This window comes from Python bivittatus, unplaced genomic scaffold (genome assembly GCF_059951505.1).
Source record: "Python bivittatus isolate LINGU-HERP-01145 unplaced genomic scaffold, Pbiv_v1 ctg000350_np1212, whole genome shotgun sequence".
Taxonomy (NCBI): Eukaryota; Metazoa; Chordata; class Lepidosauria; order Squamata; family Pythonidae; genus Python; species Python bivittatus.
Window position 1 is genome coordinate 13,662,812 of NW_028277074.1, and position 24,651 is coordinate 13,687,462.

Below are 24,651 nucleotides of genomic sequence, written 5' to 3' on the forward strand. Positions count from 1 at the left end.
ATATTTTGACCAGTTAATAAATCATCATTCTTAGCATTCAGATCTTCAAATTCTTTCATTTTTAAACATTGGTCAGCAAAATCATACTCCAGCGTATCGTCCAGAATATCCTCCCCAAGGCGGGAATGTCTCTCTTTGTTTGTGGAAACCTGAAATTGAATAAAAGTTGTATAACCCTGAGAATATACTTTAAGACAAACATCATGTAGGGTTTTCCCCCTCTTTTTTTAAAGCACTATGGCCATTTTTCCATTATTATTTAAATCATATCAATAAAAATGTCAAGTGTATTGTTTTTGATTCCTCACAAAGGAACAAAAAGCAGCAGCTTAGTGGCTCTAGAAGGACATTCAGGGGATTTGAGGTAACCACAGGAAAGGCCCTGTTATTAGCTACCCATCTAAACTAATGGAAAGATAGGATGGAAAGCAGGTATTTTAAAGTATTCAGACAATTCTTATAGGACAGGGTTCCTCCTAGAACACTTATGTCTTTAAAGACTAAGACTTCATAAAAAGCTAGGATATGTAACTAATGCAGCTAGAATAAATAGGACTTAAATAATTCAACTGCCAGAACCAAAATAATACCAAAATAATTGTTGTCCAAACAGAAGCCAAGCCAACAATGAAAGCTTGGCTGTAATCAAGCCTGAGATAACCAGGGTATGAATGACTGACATCAGGTCCATTTAATCTAGATGGTTATCTAATTTACATGCCACAATTGGTCAAAAGCTCTTTAAGTCAGCACTGTCACTTATACTAAGAGAAGCCATTAGATGCTAAAGTACCATTACGTTGATCCTTCAGGACAATTGAAATCTGGTCTAGAACAGTGTTTACCTTTTTTCTCTAAATAGCACTAACCTGTTAACCTTTCATTTGCTCACCCCATTACTGCTAAGTTAACATGAACCAAGTTATAAATGTTCTTACTTCCCTGGGATCAAAAGTCTGAATCAGGTTAGAGAACTAGTTTGGTGTAGTGGTTAAAGTGCTGGAACGGAGGCACTGAATTCTGGTCCTCCCTTAGGCATAGAAATTAGCTGGGTGACTTTAAGCCAGTCACTTTCTCTCAGCCTAACCCACCTCACAGAGTTGCTGCTGTAGGGAAAATAGGTGGAAGTGTTATGTTTGCTGCAACTAAGTTATACAAAATAAAGGCAGGATATAAATCTAATAAATAAAATGACATGCCATCAATAATATTCAAGCCTGTACGTAGATAAATCCATAGTATTGAGTAATTATTTTTAAGAATGGAAGAGAAAAAGAACATTGATGCATCTTGCAAGTCAAAGGCTTTCACAAACTTCCAAAATTGCCTCTTCCATAAATTGATAGCAAAATAATGTTCTCTAACTGCATGCTTATACTCTAAAGTGTTCTGGAAGGATATAATTTTAAAAGTACCAAAAACTAATGAGATATTCAGAAAGATCAGCAAGGATCAATTTCTTCATTCAATTCCTTGCCTATGTGAATTTTTTCATTCAATTTCTTGCCAGACACATGAAAGCTGAGTTCACATATCACATCATGCAACAGTTTGCTTAACAAGCCACAATTCCCAAGGTTATACAACATACTAAACTGTATACTATCTAAACCATATTATAGCTAGCTAGGAGGATATATGAAGACATCAACATTCAAGACATCAAAGCTTTACAACTGACAATTATGTAAACGTTGTAAAACAGCCAAACATAGTCTCTGATTCTTGCTCTGTTTAAGAGTTTCACAAAGGGCAGTAGTCCCACCCTTCTCCTGGGGCAGCTTTTGCAGCTCTAGCCCAACAATGATGGGCAAATTATACCTGGTGGATTTTCCACTTCAGTGCAACACCTTAAAGGTACCAGAATCTGACTACTGCTTTTCAACTACCTGCATTCTTCACACAGCTGGTATTTAAAGTGTTTTATTGGAACTATAAGGAACCGTTTAGTAGCATTGTCTCTAGCAGCTTTTCAGAACTGTGCCCACCTTTTCCCAATCTTGTATGGTCTACAATTCCTGCACTATTAGTTTAAGGATTTGAAGGCAAATAAAGCAATTAGGCTGGTGAGAGAATCTTTCCTACCCTTCCTTTAGCATGCTAATAACATGAACAAGCTAAGCTATTTGTTCCATGCACTGAAGTATGTTTCTTTCTGGACTGTTCTTTGTGGAAAAGGCTGTAATTTTCAGCAGTGGTGTTAATGATGTGAGGGAAATGTTTATTTCAGAAGTGCAGAATTTTTCATTTAAGATTTTATTTAAGCATATGGCATTCGAACTGCTAGGAGCCTTAAAACTAGATTATCTCAAACCTGACATTGCATTTTGAGATGGTTAAAACTGGGAAATCCATCTGGCAGATTCCCAACATAGGTAGAAATTTGGAAGGTTAAGGATTTGCCACTCCTGCATTTTTATAAATCATAGCTATCATTAAACCTATGGTTTATTCAATAAATCTTAGTTAAATCATGTAATGCTATAAATAGACACAACTGATGACTTCCTGTCTATTCTACATTTAAAGAAACCCATCAATCTTTGATTCAAAATAAATTTGAGAAAGCATTCTTACCTCTTCATCTGAAACTAAGTAGTCAGAATTCTCTATTTCTTCCATGGGGTAAATAAAACTCTGGGAAAGGAAATTCCCATAGAAATTCCACCTAGATTAACAAGGTGAAAAATAAATTTCAACTCAAAGCATAAAGACCAAATTCAGACATCCATTATTCTATTCAGGCTTAGTAAAACTTCCTGATGCGAGGTGGTATAATAGAAAAGATTAGATCTGAAATTACAAGCATAACTCAGGAGGGAGAACTACAGAATTGCTACAAAGTTGTAGGTAGCATTATTTATTGATAAAAATATATCTTTCTAATTTTACTCAGCCTGTTAACTGTTAGTACACAGATGAATTAAAAAAGATCAACCATATGACTATCAAAGTACAGTTCCCAACTTTGCACTGATATAAATTTACTGCTCCAGAGCTGGCAAACTTTACCAACAGAGACCAAGCAAACAAAACACTTCAGTGAATCATATTTTAGCCACCCACCCAAGAGATATAACTTCCTACTGGCTTATAGCTATTTTTGCTTGCATTTTTTTAGCTTGTTTAATTATTGCAGGTGAGTCAGATAAGATAATACAATACCTTGCCAGCCATTTATCCTATTAAAATCTTTAAATGATTAAAAACAGCTGGATCCTCTTATGCATGGCCATGTTTTGTTTTAGCAATGGCTTGTTGAATAAGTTACAGTGGCTGGGTCTAGACAACAAACTAAGCCATATTCCATTGGATATGAATTAGAGCTACTGATCTATATAACATGTTTATTCAAAGCAAACAAACCATGTTATGGTACAGTGCAATATGTGAACCAGCCATTGTATAAGAATAATACTTGTGCTTGTTTTGAGTCTTCTGGTTGTATGTGTAGGGAAAGGTGGTCTGGACCAAGCAGCATTCCATAGTGCAGAGTTTCTCAACCTTGGCAACTTAAGATGTGTGGACTTCAACTTCCAGAGTTCCCCAACCAGCATGCTGGCTGGGGAATTCTGGGAGTTGAAGTCCATGCATCTTAAAGTTGCCATGGTTGAGAAACTCTGCTATAGTGTATGGATGCAATCTACACGGAAGCATCATTCTATGGTGCAAGATTCATTTGCATATTTTCTACCCATGTAGCTCAGCTCAGGTTACTCTTTACAGCTCAGGAATGAAAGGGAGAAAATGGAATCCCACTAATATGAAGTATGAAATATAATTAGATGCAAATCAGATAAAATTGATGCAAAATACAGACATTTCAATACATATTCTTCTTTGGCAGTAATGTGTAAAATTTCTCCTGACTGACAATGAAGAATGTCATATCCAATACTTCAAAACAGTTGTTCAAACTTTAATTTTTCAAATTAAAGACATATAAGAAATGCTATCTGCCTATATTTTAGATAACCGATACTCTAGTTGCATTGGAGTAGTTCTTCTAATTCAACTAAAGTATCAGTTTATCAAAATGTAATTATTTGAAAAAATCCACATGCTCTTGTGTTCTCAGCACATTATCTGAGAATGGCACTTCCTGGAATATTTATAATGAGGAAATATTTCAAGTATTAACATTTTAATTTATTTTAACCTCCAATGTGCAGATTGTTAATGTAAAAGAAGCAACATTGATTGTAAGATTGAAATATTCTGTTTAACCAGATGGTGTTTCTTTTAATCTGCAAGGCAAACAGATTATATTAATATATATCAACACGATTTGGTATAGCCACCTTATTAGTGTTAGAAAGAAATCTTACCACGATCGTTTCTGAGCCAGGAATAAAATACACAGGCAGTTGCTTGAACCAGAGGTAAGGTCTGTTTCTGACAGTGCAACGTAGAGAGTCAGTCCTCGGAGGGAGACACCCCGAGTCTTCCTCAGAAGCCCTTTACATAGAGAAACCTTGCTTTTCTTACTCAAAAGTGTGCAAAAGTGCACCCTTTAGGTATTCTGACAAAGTGCACTTAGCTGGCATTCCAAGAGGGAGCGCTCTGCAGTCAGGCACCCTGCTGAGTTGCTGTTTCTGCTTGTCTAGCACTGCTGACTGAAACAGTAATCTCCTTCAGGGAAAGGATCCTTTCTTACTTAATCAAGGAGACTTCTGGCTAAGCTCAGCCTGGAAGGAATATTCACCTGATTAGATTGGCGTTTCCTGCTGCATTTTAATCTTTGTGTTGAACCCATTCTAACTGTAATTTTAAACCTTTTGCCCTGATTACAGTGAGAAGACTGTATGGCAGGAGGACTTGATTTCCTTCCCACATTAGCCTTCTGTAAAGACTGTGGGGAAGCATTCATTGCAATATTCAGAGAAGATAGTTGTAGTGAATGACCCAAATGACCCAAATCCACATTCACTTAACACACTGTACCCATAAACAGGGCAAGGAGTTAACCCCCCACCCCCACCCATCCATATAGATGATACACAAATACCTCAGAGGGACACAGAGATTTTCTCCAGCCTTTCCTTGCTGATAGTATATAGATAGATGGATTATACAAATTCCTTCCCCTTGGCTGGAGAAGAAAGAAAATTCTGTTTGGGGAATCTTGGTGAGCTTCAGGATGGGACTGGGAAAAGGTAGGCAAGCCCCCAAGGAAATTCCTCCAGCTCCATCCTTCCTTATTAGCAGCCTTTTTCCTGAGGCAAAACAGAAGCAGGGGAGGTGGGAGATGGCAAAGAGATTGGCAGGAGAGGTGACTGAAACAAGAACAAGCAGCAGCAGCAGAAAATGGATAGAGCAGGCTAGAAGAGGAGCTAGTAAAAGGGAGGGCTGGTCTCTTAGAGAAAGGCAAAACTTGAGGAAAAATAGAGGGCAGTATTCCAGGTTTATGGAGAGGTAAATTGTCTGTGAAAAAGAGTTAAATTGCTTTCTCTGGGGAATGGAGATATGACAGGGAGCAAGTGCTAGACTAGGACTTCTAGGAAGACCATGTTAATTGCTCCTAAGGGACTATTAAAAGTTAGAAATCTGTGGAAATGAGATTGTTCCAAAGCTTCCTGAATCAAAGGGTGATATCTAGTGTTTAAACTCAAAACTAAAGGGGACACGCAAAGATAGAATTTTGTGATATTTCTAATTCAGATCTTGCTTCTTAAAATAGGTAGTTTTTCTGAGTTTTCAAACTTTGCTTTTTAAAAAAAATATCCATTTTTAAAAAAATGTTAAAGCCCATCATTTAGATAGATAGATGGGAGTAAAAGTAAGATAATGGCTGACAGTTTGTAAGTGATAGCAATCCTTATGGTAACCCAGAATTGTTATGCCCATGGCAGGACGAGTGTGACATATGACAATTCTGCAATAGTCCAGGGTTAGTTTTTCATGGTCCACAGTCATTATTGTTGTGCTTTACTAAATAACCAATTAACTGAGCTCTACAAGTTGAATGAAACTGCAGTATTGGGTGGTCCTATAGATTATCTGAAATACAATGTTTTATGGCTGTATGACCCAATAGTGAAAGATATTGGGAGATGTACTGTACTTCAGCAGTCTCTGAAAGCCATGCTCTAGGCCACTGTTTCTCAATTTCAGCAACTTTAAGCTGTGTGGGCTTCAACTCCCAGAATTCCCCAGCTGCATGCTGAAGTCCACACACCTTAAAGTTGCTGAGGTTGAGAAACACTGCTCAAGGCTAAATGATTGTAGAAGTGCTTTTGTCCTAGAGACTCAGAAGTATAATACCTAAGACATTTCTGCCATGAAATACAATATTCTCAGAACAAAGGAGGGGGGTAATTGCTTCCATATTTTACTTGTGCACTTCACACTGTGGAAAAGAGGATGTTGGACTAGAAGAGCCTTCTCCAGTCCATTGCCCTTCATATATACAGGATTAGAATTCCATATTTCCATGCTAGCTTGGTCAGGCAATATGAGAGTTACAGGTGAGCACACCTGGAGGATACACAGTTGTTAAAAACAGATGAGTTGGGGTTTCAATCTAAACCAAAGGTTTAGTCAAAGGTTAGCTCTTTTTGAGCTGTGCCCAGTTGATCTTTTTGGGCTGCATTTCAAACAAGTAGGTGGTGCCAAAACACTAAAGCATGGATGAAGTTAGGACAAAAACTACATTGAAATCCAATACATTTTCTTACAGTTAAAATAACCAAACAAACTGCTCTGCATATATTTAACAATTTCCCTTTTCCATTATATAACAAAAGTATACAACTTTTAGTAGTGGCCCATCAGGCTATATACCCCTGGAATAATTCTTCTGGCCTCTTCTTATGACGCTATCACCTGTCTGTAAAACTGCAGACTCAAGAGGCAGATGAATGCTCCTTCACTTATTGGGGATCATGTACTTGCAAAGGTTTTGCTTTGCTTTTTTTTTTTTTTTTTAAAGGCTACCTATTCTATCCTCTCTGTGTCATAAAAGGAGCTGTTTTTGGAAAATACAGTAGAAATGTAGTACTTTGTTTCCAGATTGTTAATCATACAATGAGTGCCAGACTGCCAGCGGTTTCCTTTTAATTACTTGGTTGAATTCTTGCTTTATCTTGAAAGCACCATCCTGGGTATTCAGACACGGCAATGAGGTTAATAAAGATTTCAGTCCCCAAATGGTTTGATTAGTTCTGTTGATTTTCTATAGCTGCTCATTATCTCAATCTACCCATGGAACTATAAAGAACAAGTAGCATTTAATCTTTTTTCCCCAAAGTATTTTTGAAAGATGATTGTTAATATGTATTTGAGATAGAAAATGCATTTGAACTTTACAAATTATAGATTCCTCATATGTTGAAAAATTCGGTTGGTTGCTTCAGTTCCATTTAGTGTTGCTGTATATTTTTGTTGCTCTTGATTGTATAAATTTTGCTTAGCTTTATGAGCTTTTGAAGTGTTGCCCTATACTATCCTCCACTTAAATCCATACATGAAATTCCATGTGTATGTGTATATTGATGGACATGGAAAAAAGAAACTGTTTGCAGACTTGTGGCACATATATCAGATTCATTATACTCTAATTCACTTAGTTAAAAGCCATATAGCAGTTTTGCCATGTTCCCTCCCCTCCTCTCCTTGAGCCAGTAGGATATCATGACATCACAAATCTGGCTGCCCATCCAGTATGCCTAACTGCGCACCTGGAACATGCCTATGCTTCTGCTCATACAGCTTTAACATATAATGTAAGTGCCATGACTGGTGATTCCTTCTGCTAAAATTCCAGGTCCACCCAACATTGTCATGCATGTGAAAATCCTTCTCCAAGTAGTATGAACAATGTTCTGGTTACTCTAGGCATTGCAAAGTTTTTCTTTTTTCTTGCCCATGAAACCATTGACTGATTGAACATAATTATTATTTGTATTCCTCCTTGAAACTATTGGTCAACCAGTCAATTGTTCAAGCTATCAACCAGCAGATGCTTTTGGGTCCCTTGATTGCCATCTAGTGATTGTCCAGAATTGTGTGGTCAAGATGCAGCCAGTGGATATGTGTTGCTAAGAACTGGAGTGTGAAAAGGGGGTTGACTATAGGGATTCATGAGAGCTGTAAACTACCCCAATAGAGACTTCCCTGGAAGCAGCAGCCACTGGGAGGGAATTCCCTACCATGCAGACTGCCAAGTCCTTGCAATTACACTTTCAGTTACATGCATTACCACAGACATGATGTGGTCAGTTTCCTGGCTTTGTACTCTCAGGGTTGATCAGTGGACTAGTGAATCAATCAAGCCATTTAAAAAAGAGAGAGAGAGAAGTGTCCTTTGCAGGCAAAAGAGAACTGAGAGATGGGTGAAGAGGTCAGGGACCAGACTGAAAGATTAGTACCACGGGCAAGTGGCTGAACAACTGAAACCATAAGATGGCTGGCATGTCATTTCAGGCAACTTCCTCAGTCCACTTCAGTGTACCATGTATTCCTGAATACAGCATTTATAGCAGGATATTAGGAAAAATAACACTTTTGGAGTGTAGCATCTCAAGCCATCCTCAGAGTCTCTCAGCCTAAGGGAAGATGCTGAGTAATAGGTGGAAGCATGCAAATGTGTGCTTGAGAAATGGTTAGTAGGCCATCTTTGTGCTGGGCAAGAAGTTGTGTGGATTTGCCCTTAGAAAGGAATAGATACTTCTAGATAAGAATAATTAGATCAAACAACTATCTGGGTTCAAAAGTTAGATTTTTGTGTAAAATTCCAAGCCTTCAAGTGTTACAGAAATCTGGATTTGTATAGAATCTGCCCTGCTTATAGTCAGACACATTTAACTCACTGACCTGTAGGGAAGCAACTTTCTAGTTTCAAGCAGTCACTAGATTCTCCTAGCCCTTGATCTGGATGTGGCTGGAAGAGGAAGGATGGCCAAAAGTTACAAGAGGAGACAGGCATTCATGCTGTCAACAGGAGCAGATATCCTCAAGATAAACTAAAGGTCCTTTAGATAAAGCTAGTAATTACCTGAGTAAAATCAGAGTAGCAATAATGCTGTATTGCTTTTATTAAGCAAAGCTAGTTCCACATACCATTCTTACCCACAGTCATATCTGAACTCCCACAAAACCAGGTTTGGCCAAGACTCTGGCTAGAGGCAATGGATATGTCTGGTCCAGGCACAGAGGCAACTTAACTCCTTTCTTTGCTTCACTTTGCTAAAGAAATTTGGGTACTGAAGAAATCAGTTATTTCTTCTTGTACTCTGCTGAGGTTACCAGAAATTTTCAGTATTCCTTGGTTACTGCCTCTTGGGATTTCCTGCTCTCTGCATGCTTGACCTTTTTTTCAGCTTATAGCAGCCAGCTGGTACAGTCACAAAGATGGCTGTACTTTTGCCTGGTGTATAACAGGAGGGCGGGAGAGAGAGAGAGAGAGAGAGAGAGAAAGAGAGATGGTAGGAAGCATCCCTAGGGATAAAGGGTAAGACAAGTAAAATCACTGGTTTGCCTTTTGTGAAATGGCAAATTCAAACTGAAGAAACAAACTGTATATTGTGCTTTATGGAAGGGAGCAAGTATTTGATCAGGCATTTAGGGCTCATATTTCACTGATACTTTGTACTTAAATCTTAGTTAAGTAATGTTCTTTTAGCCTTGCCTGTTTGTTTTCTGAGGAAAAAAAATATATTTTATGATTGGACATACACACCAAGATAGCCAATTTGTGAATGAGCTACATCTTCACCCATGACAGTATTTTGTGAGAGTTTGCAGTATACTTCTGCAAACTTCCAGATGTGTTCATTCTCCAAAAATTGATAGATCTACCTTGTTTTGTCTTTTTCTGCCATCACATTGTGTCTCTTCTTCATCCTTTTTATCCCTCTTCTGTACTTACTGGGAAGGGCTCTCTTCTTTTAAAATAAGTCTGAAGACTACATGAAATGAAAGCAAGCATTACATGTGCCTTAAGCCTATAAGTTGTTGATCTCTAAAGGTTTAGAATTCAGTGTCCAGTTGGAAACTGAATGGATAGTTTGGGCACCCCTGGTGAAATTGTATATTTCAATGAATTTCTTCACTCATTGTGAGATATCATCTTCAAGGATAGATTGATATTTAATTGAATCTATTCTTTGCTCAATCCATACAATATTTTCTGTGCCAACAGGATCACTGCAAATGATTTGTTTCCTTGAAACAAGCAATTTGGCCAGCAATGCCTAAGCTTTTGCATAGAGTAGAAATGTATTAATTAGCATAAGCCCCTGGTTGATTGTTGAAAGTAGATACAACAATATGGGATCACCCATTTGGAAGACCAGGGGAAATATAATATCCAGCAGATAAAAATATTGGCTGCATCTGTACATCATGCAAGCCATAATGTGGAGTTGGGGGGGGGGGGGAGGTTGACTTAACGTGATGTGTGAATCCAGCCACAGAGTGAGGCTTATTCAGCAGGCAATGTCCAAACTCCATGTCTTAGTGCAATGTGGGAATCTGATTTCTCACATATTTAGCCAGAATGAAACCAATTACATGGTGGTTTAGTGTGATCTGCTTTTATCTGCAATAGTAAAACTAACCTTTGTCACAAAATGTTGTAAGGTATGTGATCATTTACACTGTAAGAATATAATGGGATGTGTTGCCTCATAGTTCACCTGGGTCACTAATCTGACATCAAGGATTCATTCTTTGACACTGTGCCATTTGTGATTCATCAGTCTTAAAGAAAGATATGCTGAAATCTGTTTGCTCTAGACTACCTCATTTGGGCTGTGCTGTATGTGCTTATTCCCTCACTGCTATAGGAAAGGCACTCTGTATATGCTCATTAATAACTTTGAAGCATCAACATCACATATACCAAGTCTGCAAAAATATCTGGATTATGAAAGAGGTTATGGGACTGAAATGTAGCATATAGATAAAAGCAGGGAAGTTGAAAGGTTTAAAATAAAACCAAATATGCTCTCTTAGAACAGAGCCCCACTTGGGGGGCAGAGTGGGAGGCCTAGATTAAATCTGGACAGTGGGGGAGATGGACGAGGATGGCTTTCCTTTGCCAGATGATTTTGGCAACTGCTTCTAATAGCCCCTGCAACATCCCTGGCAACCAGCTCGAGGGAGGAGGGGGCTGCTGAATCCGCTGTTTTCGAGTGCCCCTGCCTGCCCCCTCCGAAAGCTCCACCGCTTCATTTCAGACTAGAGATCAATAGGATGGGGACGGCTTTTCCCCAACCGAGGCTCCCGGTTGGCGAAAGGCCTATATAACCAGCAGCGAGCAGCTGAAGCTGCTTCACTCCCAGGCTTCCAGCGTTAGCAGGCAGGACAACCCGAGCAGGGACTCCGCAGCCAGCCTTCCTCGCCCCTACGGACAAATCTGCCTGGGGCTGGGGTTCACCCGCGAACGCGCTGCGTTTCTTTGAGCAGGGAGATGAGGAGAAGGGTCACGGCCAGACCGAAGGCGGGGTCTCGGAAACCCTCGGCTGCTGTAGCTGCCGCGGCTTAGCGCTTTTACAACGCCCCCAGCGCAGAGACCCTCTTGGTGCCTCGTTCACAGAGGAGGCGTCGTGTCGGCGCCGCCGCCGCTGCAGCCTGTCTTCTGCTGTTCTTGCCGCTGGGTGAGACGTTCCCTGAGCCGGTCGCCGCTATGCTCCCTTCCCGGGACCGAGCTCCCATCCTGCTGCTGGTGGTCGCCTGGTTGCTGTGGGCGCACAGCTGCTTCTCCCAACGGCTCTTGAGTGGTGAGTAAAGGGAAGACGCGTCCACTTTATTCGGGTTCGAGAGAAAAAAGTTCATCCTGGATTCAGCTGCTCCAAGACATCTCGCTGAAATCTCTAGGGCTGTTCTTTGCTCTCTTCTGCGGCGCCGTTGCTTTTAAAACTTGTTTCCTGCTGCACCTGACCAAGGGCTGTTAGCGGTCCCTGAGCAATAGTTAGAAGTTTCAAAAGAGAAAATTCTCCAGAAGTTCTCCTAATTCCAAGTGGATTGTGATTGTTTAGTGATGAAGTAGATACATACTATGGATAGCTAGAAGGACTCTCTGACTTGTTGTTCTACACATGCAGGAGACGGGCGATGCCAGTTGAAACAGAGTTAGATGACATTATGCGAGAGAATTAAGCGCTTACATTTAGTCGTGAACAGATCTGAGATCTCTATATCCTTCAGTCTTTTGATTTTTACATGCATATTTGCCTCCTCACTCCATCTGCTCCCATACTACTTTCTTTGAAATATTGTTTGCTTTAACTGGCTTTTTTTTTTTTTTTTTTTGCCAACAATGGTAGGTCCATCATATGTCAAAATGTGTTGCCCTCAACAGAGAAAAATACTCAAAATCATATAACAGTTATGATGGAATGAATCTCTTTAATAGTAAATGCAACTGATAATAATTATAGCATAATGAAAATTTCTTTTCCAAATTTTTGGCTTATGCTTCCAAGCAATTATTCTAGTCTGTCATTAGTTTTGTGTCCCCTGAGCATCCAATGAATTTTAATTTGAATTAATGTCAAGAAAAGTATTCACGCTTCCTCCACCAAGACCTTATAATGTATTCTGCAATCATTTTCCCCATCCTACCCTACCCCCAGGGCACAAAAGAGTAATAACTGTACAAAGCATCCTTTGCATAAGTCTAAGGTTTCAAATATGATTACAATCTTCTGACTGATAGAGTGGTTGAGAAAGCTCAGGTTTTAAGAACAGCTGTCAATTAGAGTCAGTGAGCTAAATGAACTATAAGTCTCTTTTTACATTATGAATACTTAAATGCAAAGATACCAACAATTGAGCAAAAGAAGGTGTTTTTCCCTAGAATATTCTCATATGTCCAAGCCATATAATATCTGAAACAGAATGTATCTCTATAACAAGTTATCTTACAACTCTTGCTACGTATTAGTAGCAGTTACCTTTATGAAAATGGTTTGCTAAAATAGAAAGTCGGAAAACAATTTCAAGTTAGTTATTTTGGAATATATCTTTAAAGAATAATAGAACTGGAAGGTAGTTTGTCTTACCAATTTTTTATCTATCTATCTAGTAGGCTAAAGTTTAACAGCATCTTATAGTGTATGTTTGTTTACACAGTAAGAAAAGAGATGTCCACATTTTCTAAGGATATTCATTAAACCACTATTTCAAAGAAAGCTCACTTTTTTTTTCCACAGAAAGCTCACATTACACGTTTGACTTAAGTTTTCTTTGTTATGGGCTAGAGTTCAAACTATTGTCTCCATTAAACCTATAACTGAGGCAGTTCTGGATACAGAACTGTTGTTACAAAACAGAGCAGGACATTTTTCTGAGACATTACATAAAGGATTTTCTCACCCATGGCATGCCACTGAGAATAATAATAGATGGGGAAACTTTCTATCATGACCTCTTGGGAGGGTCAGGAATTCACAACAGAGATGCTGATCCTGATGTTGAAAAGAGTGTGTGGTACATTCAACTTGGGGGGGAAAAAAGTTTACATTGAGTATAGTTGTAAAGTTACAGAGTATGTAGAGTAGTACTTTATGTACATAGAAATCTGTGCCCCTCCAGTTGTTCACTGTTGTTTCTGTTAAACTGGGCTGGAACAAGTTCAATATCTGGAAGGCCACATGTCTTCCATCCATGGCACATAGAAACAAATTAGCGACATACTAAAGACTAAGGTTGGGTAAGGCAGGTATAATTCACTATGTTGAAGAACTTTGTGTCACAGAAGCAACATGCTCCATCCTATCAAGGCTAGGAGTGACATTTGTTTATTGATGTGGGTTTTGTGACATGACAGTATTAAACATGGTAATGGAACCAACAAACAGGAGTAGATACCAAAATCTAATATCATCCAAATGAGACAGATTTTACTTCTCTATGGACACTTGTTAGTGGGGAGGTAGTTCCTATATATGAAGGCCAGTTGTTCTATGAAGGGGGTGTCAATCCTTAACATACTGTAGATATTGCTTTGCATTTGTCCTAACTATGTTTGATTGTCTGCCCTCACTGAAGGTAGATAATGAAAGATTTCTACCATGAATCACTGCCCATATGACTCCTATGACTACAGAGTAGTCTATATTGTAAATTTTATCAGGATTGTAAATATGTGCTGTATTAGTTAGATCCCTGATAAAAGGACTGCCTGATCTGGATGATGAATGATGACTGCCTGGTCACTTCTGGCAAACCAAATGACCATTATTAACTATAATGTAGCCACATTTTGTCCAGCAGCTATGAGAATGCAGCAACGAATATTATCCAACATGGCCAAGCTGTTTAGACTGTGACAATTTTCAATCTTCCTATATGTCACTCCTTATTGCCTCTTGGACCCTTTGCCATTTATGAATTATGATGGATTTTATGTGCATAGGCTGGTATGTGACTGTAATAAAATTTGTCTTACTGCATAAATGGGCATCACCATTGAGAAGGTCCTGGTATGGGATCTCTATGGATGGAACTCTTTCAGAGATGGGATCCTCAGCAGGACCTCTCCCACTTCTTCCCAGGTGAGCAGATTCATTTTGGTGATTTCAAACTGAAAGAGATGTGCACATGCACACATCTATGTCAAAGGAAAGTACTCCTTGAAAGATTTGTCCAGCCTTGTTAAAGATGAATAAAATTCCTGTGTCATCAGCCTTTACTGCACATACTGAGATATACAAATCATGTTCATTTTTCCTATATTGAGAACACCTGTACATTGATATTTGAACTAATTCTGATTATGAGAAGCAAACTACATGGCTTCCAGTTCTAAGAAGTATGTTTTAGAAGACCTGTGCAAATTAGGTTCAATCCATTTAAAATGTATGGTTTCATTCAGCTCTCTTTACATCCATAGACCTAGAAGTAGCGAAAGAATCCATGGCAGCAGTACTACACAACACACCTGACGTAACCAAATACACTAAAATTAAAATACCCAGGATCACGGACCTCATCAATCTCTGCCTCACTGCTACTTTCAGTTTGATGGACAAATATAGCAACAAATCAGAGGAACACCCATGGGATCACCACTCTCAGGATTCATAGCTGAGACTGTGATGCAGCATCTAGAAACTCTAGGGCTCGCACGCATACAACCAAAAGTATGAATCCAGTATGTAAATGATACCCTCATCATAATAACAATAAAAAAAAGCACAACTAGAGAAGACACATGAAACAATCAACATCTTCAAAGGAATAAAATTCACAATGGAAGAAGAAAACAATATACTACCCTTCCTGGATATCCACATCAGCAGAGGAAATGACAACAAATTAGAAACACAAGTTTATTGAAAAACAACCCACACTAACAAAGTGCTCCATTACGAAAGTAACAACCCAACATCCCACAAAAGGAACTGTGTAAGAACATTGTTTTGACAAGCACAAATGCACTGCAGCAACCCAGAACACCAGAAAAAGGAAACAGAACGCCTCTACATCATCTTTCAACAAAATGGATATCCATGCAACTTTATCAAAAAATGCCAGACCACTCAACCCAGTACAGCACAACCAACAGAAGCTATGAAAAGGATAATACTGCCATACATCAGAAAGATCTCTGAAACAACCAACAGACTATTACAATGACATGGCATCACCATAGCTCACAAACCAGCTAAAGCCCTCCAAAACATGTTAAGCAAACCAAAAGACCCAGTAGCCCAAGAAGGAAAAGCAGGAGTCATCTACAACATACAGCGTAAGGAATATAACAGCCACTATGCAGGACAGACAGGCAGAAGACTAGCAAAGCGTATCCATGAATACCAACTAGCAGTCAGAAGACATGATGAAAACTCCTTAATCTCATAACACATGGACAGACTCAACCATAGTTTCAACTGGGAAACTGTCATCATCCTAGATCAAACTAAATCCAAAAACACTAGGGAATTCCTGGAAGCTTGGCACTCAAGACAGATCAGCCATCAATAGAAACAAAGAGATAAACCACATTTACACACCATTCAAAAGATGCAATAAGAAAGCTAAGAAGGAAACAAAAAGACCAGAACACATCCTCTCCAGCAGCCTATACCCAGATTACACCAGACAAACAATCAAGCAGAAAACAATACTCTAATCAAGGAACTACCAAGGAGACAAATAATCAAGCAGACAATAATCAAGCAGAACAGCCTAATCAAGGAACTACCAAGGAGAAAACCACACCCCCACCAACACTGGCAGGGCAAGCTACCGTATATAAACAGGGAGCAAACCCTACACTCACAAGCATTGATGATGTTGCCTAGTCGGGTAATGAAATGTCTGCAATCAAACAACCAAGCTCAGAGAGCACCAAGGACTCTACCATTTAAAACTGTTGATTCAGTTTTGGAAAATCAAGTGAATTCAAAAAGCCATTGTCACATTGTCCAACTAAGGTGATTAGATTAAGATTGTTAGTTCACTAGGAAAAAAAGGTGGGTGCTGTGCAAATACCCATTAAGTCATCCAGTTAATCAAAAGGCACCCAATTTGATTTGATGAATTGAATTGGAAAGTCAGTTTGTCTTAGAATCAGTTATACCCTATTTACCCTGGATTACCCTACCCTGAAATATATTTCAATGGACTCTCACATATGACACATCTCAGCTGATATATAATAAATCCTTATTCTCTTCAGCTACTGATGTGATGGAAAAAATTTTTAAGGACTAGGGTCAGCACTCCTGGTTAACCTAGTATCTACTGCTACCTTTTAGTTTTCTGAATGAGAAGAAGGAACAGTAGCCTCTCAGTCTACAGAAGTTTTGTTTGGGCCCCAAGCAGGAAAGAAATCAGTGGATCATGGTGACACTGGAAAGGAAATAGACTCACTCATGGAAGGGGGTTAAAGAAAACACTTTTGTCCCCAGGAATCCCACAAGAGCTTGAGCTAAGACTGAACACAACTGAAACAGTAGAAAAATTTCCCTGGTGAAGTTTCTGCCAAACAAGGATTGTATTAGTGGAGCATTAATAGGTGATCATAATTCATATTCCAAATCCTCTTTTGTAAATGCAGGCTGCTAAGTCATCATTTGTACTTGATGTCTTTTTAAATGTTCTGCAGAGCTGAGACACTAGGCAATGGCTGCATTACCTGCTCTATTATTTTACTGATCCATTAGTCTATACACCTACCTGTAGTTATGCTAGCACAATAAACGTGAAAGAGGAGAAATGGATCTTACTGGAGCACAGGAGATGCAACAGTGGTAATAAAGCATTTCAAGAGACACAGGTAAATAACAGTAATATTGGAAGCTGATACTTTGGACAAATGCATGGCAATATCCTTTGGGAGAGTAAGATGATTTCAGGACTTGGAATAGGATACCACTAGTACTTAGTTCTATCTGTACTTACTTCCATATGATTTAGATAAATGGAGCGCTATATTGATGTCTGGATCAGTAATTAACCAGATGAGTGCTGACAAAACTCAATCCAGATGAAAGTTCATTCTGCTTTTTCCTTGTGGATCCAAAATGATGTACATAGCATTCGGATTTGTTAGATACGCTTGCCTTAAAAACATCTTGGAAACTCTGCTGTGCTACTCTTGGGGCAAACCTAGGAACACAAGTTGTCATTTATAAAAACATTAATGATCTGTCATTAATATTAATGCTTAGCTTTATCTGTGGTTTGGGACCAGGTACTTTATGCATCTTAAGGGTCAAGATAATTGTTAGACTATGTTGCATTGTTTTCAGAGGTTATATGGTGAACACTTAGGGAAAATATTCTTTTCAACTATCAGTTATTTAATATTCTTCCCAGGAAATTGTTGGCTGCCAGTCCTTACAACCTTGGAATATTAAACAATCAAACACCAAGGCAAACAAAATAAACTGAAAAGTATTCTGATTTTAAATATATATTTTTTTCTGTACATCACCTCTGTGAACACCATATTAGTTATTACATTTACAGACTGCCAAATCCCTAAGGACTCTCAGTAGTTTACAGATAATAAAAGGTCCACAACTAATGAAAAATATAGAATAGGTTGAATTAATCAGACCAAACTATAACCAAACTAAGATAGGTTCAAGATCAAATGCCCTCTGGAAGAGGTCTGCAATCTAGGCAGGAAAAAAAAAATGTGGTGAAGTACCCAGACAATTCTGATTTACTTTATGATTTTACAGTACAATTACTTTACAGTACAATTTTATTTTCTTGCATGTGGCTATTTTTTTTTTATATTGTCTATAAAAACTACACATATCCTGATTTCCTCAATGAACTAGTTATGATGTTACATTGTTTTTATTTTATGTGAAATAGAAACTGCTTAATAATTTTAATTATTTAGTAAATCTGCAGAATTCTGGTCAGTTACCAAGAACAGGCCAGCAACCATTATTTGAAGGAGGAAACAGGGAACAACCTGCATTCACTCTTACAAGGAAAGTGATCTAAGTATGTGATTTTAACATACTGTTTTCTCCTTATGTCATCTTGACTTTTCTTTGTTTTGTCTGGAGTGATCTACTTCCTTAAATATTAATTCTAGCAGTTCAGAAGTTACTTTGTAGAGGAAGGAATGCTCCCACAACTGAGTCAATATACTGTCTTCCTTTATCTCTAATGTTTTCTAGAGCTTCCCTTTAACAACAGGACTGAAATAGAAGAGTGGCTATGACCTTTGTTTAGGTTTGAAATCTGGCAAAACATTTTTTAATTACTATTTTTCTTTTCTGACCTAGCTATTTTTTCTCCTGGGCTTTTCTAGGGGAGCTAGTTATAAAACCATTTTATCTCAAGTGCCTGGAAAAACAATAAAATGGCGCAACCCTATTTCACCTCTGCAGTGCCCTAGAAGACAATAGAGTACCACAGGGTGTTAAAATAATTTTTATCTTGAAGGTAGTCCTTATGCTTGCATATACAGATAGTCCTCAACTTACAACCATTCATTCAGCAACTGTTCAAAGTTACGATGATGCTGAATGAAGGGACTTATGACTGGTCCCCCAAGTTACATCCATTGTAGTGCCTCCGTAGTCACGTGATCATGATTTGGGCTCCTGGCAACCCATTTGCACTTATGACTGCTTGCCAAGCACCCTGCGATCACATGATTGTCATTTGCAACCTTCCCTGCCGGCTTCCCCAAAAAGTCAATGGGGAAACCAGCAGGGAAAGTTGCAAGTTGCTGGGGTGTCTCCCCCCACCTGTGCACTCTCCCCAGCCCCTCTATGCTCATGCCACACTGGCCACTTACGCACCACTGTATACTTTTCCTGACCTGTGCTGCATACCTGCGCACCCTCCCTGACCCCCGCAGCACCTCTCACACACCCCTGTGTGCCCTACCTGACCCCGCAGTACCTCTCACATGCCTCTGTACACCCTTCCTGTCCCACAACACACCCCCAGGCACCCTTCCCAACCTACATGATGCCTCTCATGCACCCCCGCATACCCTTCCCAACCAATGCTGTACCCCATGCACTCTCTCTGACCCATGCTGCAACCCCATGCACCCTACCCAACCCCATGGCACCTCTTGTGCACTCCCTCATGCATCCTCCCTGACTCTCCCTGCACCCCTGTGCAGCCCTTCATCTCTCCCCCACCTGGCAGCAGCCACTTACCTGCCTGCTGGCCTGGGACTTGCAACTTCCTGCCGGCTATTCATCTGACTTTCATTGTGGGAAGCCTGCAGGAAGTTGGCTTGCCTAGCCACCATGGGATTCAGTTAATAATGGCAACTGGGATGCAGAGATTGCCATTGCTAAGCAATGTGGTTGTGCTTTATGACTGCAGCACTTAGCGACAGAAATTCCAGTCCCAATTGTCATCGTAAATTGAGGACTACCTGTATGTGCATTTTGATGCTTTAACTTCATATATATAAATTCAGCTTAATTTTGCATGTGTGTATATAGAGTCACTTTTATGTGAGAGGGGCAGCTATATAAATATTATATACTATCAATCAATTATACAATTTATAAATAAATAAATAAAATATGCAGATGCCTGTTTGTGTATGTAACATTTTCCCATAGAAAGAAAAATGGTTAGTAAATGGTTTCCTGGAAAAGAGAAGTGGGAGGGCACAACAGCAAGGCAATCGTCCACATTGTAGCATGTAGTTGGGACTCTTGCCAAAGTGTCTCAGCCAGGATTTTCTTATCTATCAGCACAGGACAGGAGTTGGTTAAAGATGCAGTTAGATATGCCCTAAGTCTCTGTCCTAGAGCTGTTACTTTTTCCTCTCATTTCAGATTATGTTTCTGTTTATCCTTTTTAAGTATAATCAAACAGCAGTGACAAATTTTTATTATCAACCACAATGGCAATTCTATCATTCATTCAGTTTTACCTTTGCAACCACAGCATCTAAAATCAACTTCGAAAAAGATATCTTGAATTTTCAGAATGTTCATAATGAGTTCCATAAACTAGTCCTGATCTTTATTTCTTAGTCCAACTTTTACTGTTCTGACTCTCTCATGGTAGTTGAAGGTAGTTAACTGTAATTTACAGGCTATTCTGTCTTATCTCACCTGCTCTGAAGTATCTTATGATATTTTCCACATTGCAGTGATGTTCTGAGCAATGGTTTGTAATAACTCTATTACAAGCAAGATATAATTTTATTTATTTATTCAATTTATATGGCTGCCCATCTCAAACAAGTGATTCTGGGCAATGAACAATCATAAAATCAGTTAAAACCAAATTACAAATACAATACAAGTATAATTAAATATATACAGCAGCTGAGAAAATTATAATCCAAGATGTTAACATAACCAGGAAGTGTGTGGGGCCCTTAACACACTTGGGACCCCAGGCCCAGGCACATAATCAGGTCTTCAAGGCCTTACTAAGGCCAACGGGTGGGACCATCCTAATCTCAAGAGGGAGGATGTTTCAGAGGGCAGGGGCTACAGCAGAAAAGGCACGCCTCCTAGTCCCCACCAGCCAACATTCCTTGGCTGATGGGAACCGGAACATGCCCATCCTGCCAGACCAGATTGGATGGGTAGAAACAACTGGGAGAAGACAGTCCCTCAGGTAACCTAGTCCCAAGCCATGAAGGGCTTTAAAGGTGACAACCAGCACCTTGAATTGCACCCAGAAACACATTGGCAACCAGTACAGCTCACAAAGCAGTGGTGTTACATGCACCGCGTACCCAACACCATTTACTACCTGTGCAGCTGCATTCTGTACTAGTTGAAGCTTCTGAATGCTTTTCAAGGGCAGCCCCATGCAGAGCGTGTTGCCGTTTTATGGAATTACCGTTAATTATTGTTTATGCTCTATGCTTATTGTTTATAAAACAATAGGTTAGAATGCCTCCAGCTGGCAGAAGAGTTGGGCTTTAAAAAGTTGTGATGATAGGGTCAGGAAAATTTGCTGAGTGGTACATAACCCACACTGTTGTTCCTATGACATCATATAGCACAAAATGATGATGAGTTTACAAAAAATGCAATTACTTTAAGTAACTGCTGGGCAAGGGAGAAGAGAGTTAATCTTATTAGTTGCTACTTAACAACCAATATATTAATCAAATCCATTATTCCTTAAGGACTGTTGTTTGCTGTCAGTTTATTTTTGTTTTTTGTTTTGTTTTTATTGGAGTTTTTTTTTTTTTCTGCAGTGTCAATGCACACAACTGCATTTACATCTTGAAGTAGGATAGCGGAATATTGAAAACTACTCAGTAGTGAAGCAGACATACAATGAAGACAATTGATATTCAGCAACTGTACTAAAGAATGGCACAATTCCAGAGGCAGATTTTCAATAAAGCTAATAATGTGCAACTAATAACTGCACTTCTCAAAGCAGCAAATAATGAGTATATATCAATCTATATCAGAAGGAATTTAGAATGCAGTAATAGTTGTCTTCCTGCCCTGTCTGGAATCTAAATAATGCCAATAATGGGCCTTTTCATGTTATTTTAGCTTTGGAGGTTACTTTTCCATGAATGGCTACTATGAGGCCAGTCATTTTGACACTGATATCACAGAAGTTTCTAGAGAAGATAATAAAGAGACTGATCAATAAGCACCTGGAAAACAATGTGATAATTATCAGAAAGCAGCGTAGTTTTATTAAGAAGAAATGTTGCCGGAGTATCTCATTTTTTGATCAGGTAACTTCCTGAATAGATGTTGTAGCTTTAATATATTTTGACTTCAGCCAAAGATTTGACAAAGTACCTCAGGACATGCTGATTAGCTAGCTAGCTAGCTGAATGTGGGCTGGATGGCATAACAATTAACTGGATATATAGCTGTCTTGAAGATTGGACTCAAGGAGTGCTCTTTAATAGTCCTACGGAGACTATGGGATGAAGATTGAAAGGGATGCCACAAGGATAAGACCTGGGTATTTTATTCATCAATATTTTAATTAATACTTTAATTATAAGTTGCAGAGAATGGCCACCAAATTTGTAGATAGCCCAGAATTGGATGGGATAGTTAATACCTTAGAAGACAGGAATAACATTTTAAATGTTCTTGATAGATTAGAGAAATGGCTGAAACTCACAATGAAATTTAAGAACTCTGGTATCAATGGCTACTTCCAGATCTAGGATTCTATGAGGCTGATCATATAAGTTTTTCCTAAGAATGTCCATCCTGTAGTTGCAGATTCATGGGATCAGCACGCAGCTATCTTTTTGGATTATATAACCAAGTCATTCATGGAAAAAATGGTTCCAAACAATTACTGTAGTGTAACATGGCAAAGTCCCAGTGGAACTATGCATGCTTAGCTGACACCTCCTTTTATTGTTATTGAACACTTTTCAAAAAAGGGTCCTTGTAGCTGTGCTAAATGAACTGTTCACATATCCATCTGAGCTGTGCTCACAATAATTTGTTAAAAATGTGAACTATGGTCTCTGGAAAGATTTTCAATTTGAATTAAGATGGAAACATGTTTATAATAAGCCAGTAAGGAATTTTTACATACCTGACAAAATAGCTCTCTGAACAAGTGCTCAGTTGGATTTTACCAGACTTCTATTGCTCCCCTCTCTGTTCAGGATGATAGAAAAAAACCTTTCAGCCAATCTTATTGCATGGTATATTACAACTGCATTTTTTTAAAAAAGTTAAGTTGATAGGCAGACATTATCCCAAGAACACATAGTAACTTTTTACTAGAATATAGGCCTATCAGTGTATCAGTATTTATGCCACTCTGATACACTAAGTATCATCTACTGCTGTCAAATTTTAATTAGTTTACTTTTCTGATGGATAAGCTTATAGTTCAGATTCTTAACGAAGGTAAAATAAGGTTGGTGGTGCTGCTGAATATGTTATATAAAATTACTTTGCAACATGTGCAAAACAAGGATTGCCAAACAACACAATGGTTGGCAATACTTTATATCTTTGATATACTGTCTGAATACTCTGAGAAGGTAAGCAGTGTAATCTGAGTAGCACTCTTAAGTCTTTGGCTAGAGTTGCATGATGTACTGAACCATAGATTAGCTAACCACATTTATCCTACAGTAGTGTTTCTCAACAGTTGGCCACTTGAAGATATGTGGACTTCAATGGCTGGCTGGGGAATTCTGGGCGTTGAAGTCCACATATCTTCAAGTGGCCAACACTATCCTACAGGGTTATGTGAAGCCAGTCAGTACAATTAGTTTATGGTCCAATGCATTGTGCAAACCCAGGAAACTGGGTAATCCCATATATCACCTATTTGGGTCTATTGCTCAGCATGTCAATATGGTATATTTCAATGTCTTCAGTTTAGATATTGCAGATAAAACTGGTGAGTAAGACTAGGTTTTGGAAGATAAATATTTTTCAGCCTCTCTTTTCAAAGCTGCATAGTTTCTGTCAAGTGAAAAGAACAGGGTTTTTTTTTTGTGACTTCTCAAAGTAGTACTTGGTATCCACCTTGGAGAAAATAATGTGTATCTACAGCCAGACAGCTCACTGGACATGGAGTGCAGGGGGAGGTGGAGGACTATGTTGTATGTTTAGTCAACATGAATCGAATCAGTTGCTTAGGTTTTCTTCCTTTGCCCATAACAGCTATAGAACTAAGAACAGATACTATAGAAACACCATTCTGGGAAAATAGACACCTTAGAGAAGATAGCCTCCAACACTTTCAGAGGTTAGGTTAGAGAAAGCTACTATGGATCTCTGCAAGACCCAGACACTGCCACTTTGTGATGAACAGTCTCTTGGCATATTTCTGAGAGACATTTTCAGATTGGTTGCCAGCATAATTTAAAGTTTTAAATTATTTAAAATGTAAATCACATAATTTAAATCACATAATTTAAAGCTGAAGTTCTATATGATCAAGGAATGGCAGAGAAGGGTCTATTAGATGAACAAGTAAATGGATTTCAGCCTTTTGTTTTATATTGTCTTAAATATGTGGAGAGAACTAATGCCAATATTTAGACACTTGCTGCTTAAAAAAAGAATAGTAATAGTGTCAGAACTTTAATAATTTAGTACACAAATGCCTTCCAAAAATAATATAATACATTTTCTGCCCTTAATAAATACTTAAACAACTAAAAATTGTTTCACTTTCTTCTTTCAGCATATTATTTATTTGGTGATTGAAAAAGCATTTCCTTTGTGTCATTTAGTGTAACCAGACCTGTATTTCTTTTGGGAATTTGTGAAT

General features: G+C 38.7%; 1 protein-coding gene across 2 annotated transcripts in view; it reads left to right on the top strand.

Moving 5' to 3' along the window:
• Window positions 1-11,346: 11,346 nt before the first annotated feature.
• The window catches only part of CHODL (chondrolectin), a 33,116-nt gene continuing 19,811 nt past the window's right edge, over window positions 11,347-24,651 (top strand). For both annotated transcript variants that reach the window (XM_025169786.2, XM_088144602.1), the window contains exon 1: window positions 11,347-11,723. In XM_025169786.2, the coding sequence (XP_025025554.2) occupies window positions 11,630-11,723 (94 nt within the window). In that variant the 5' untranslated portion in view covers window positions 11,347-11,629. The remainder of the gene's footprint in view (window positions 11,724-24,651) is intronic.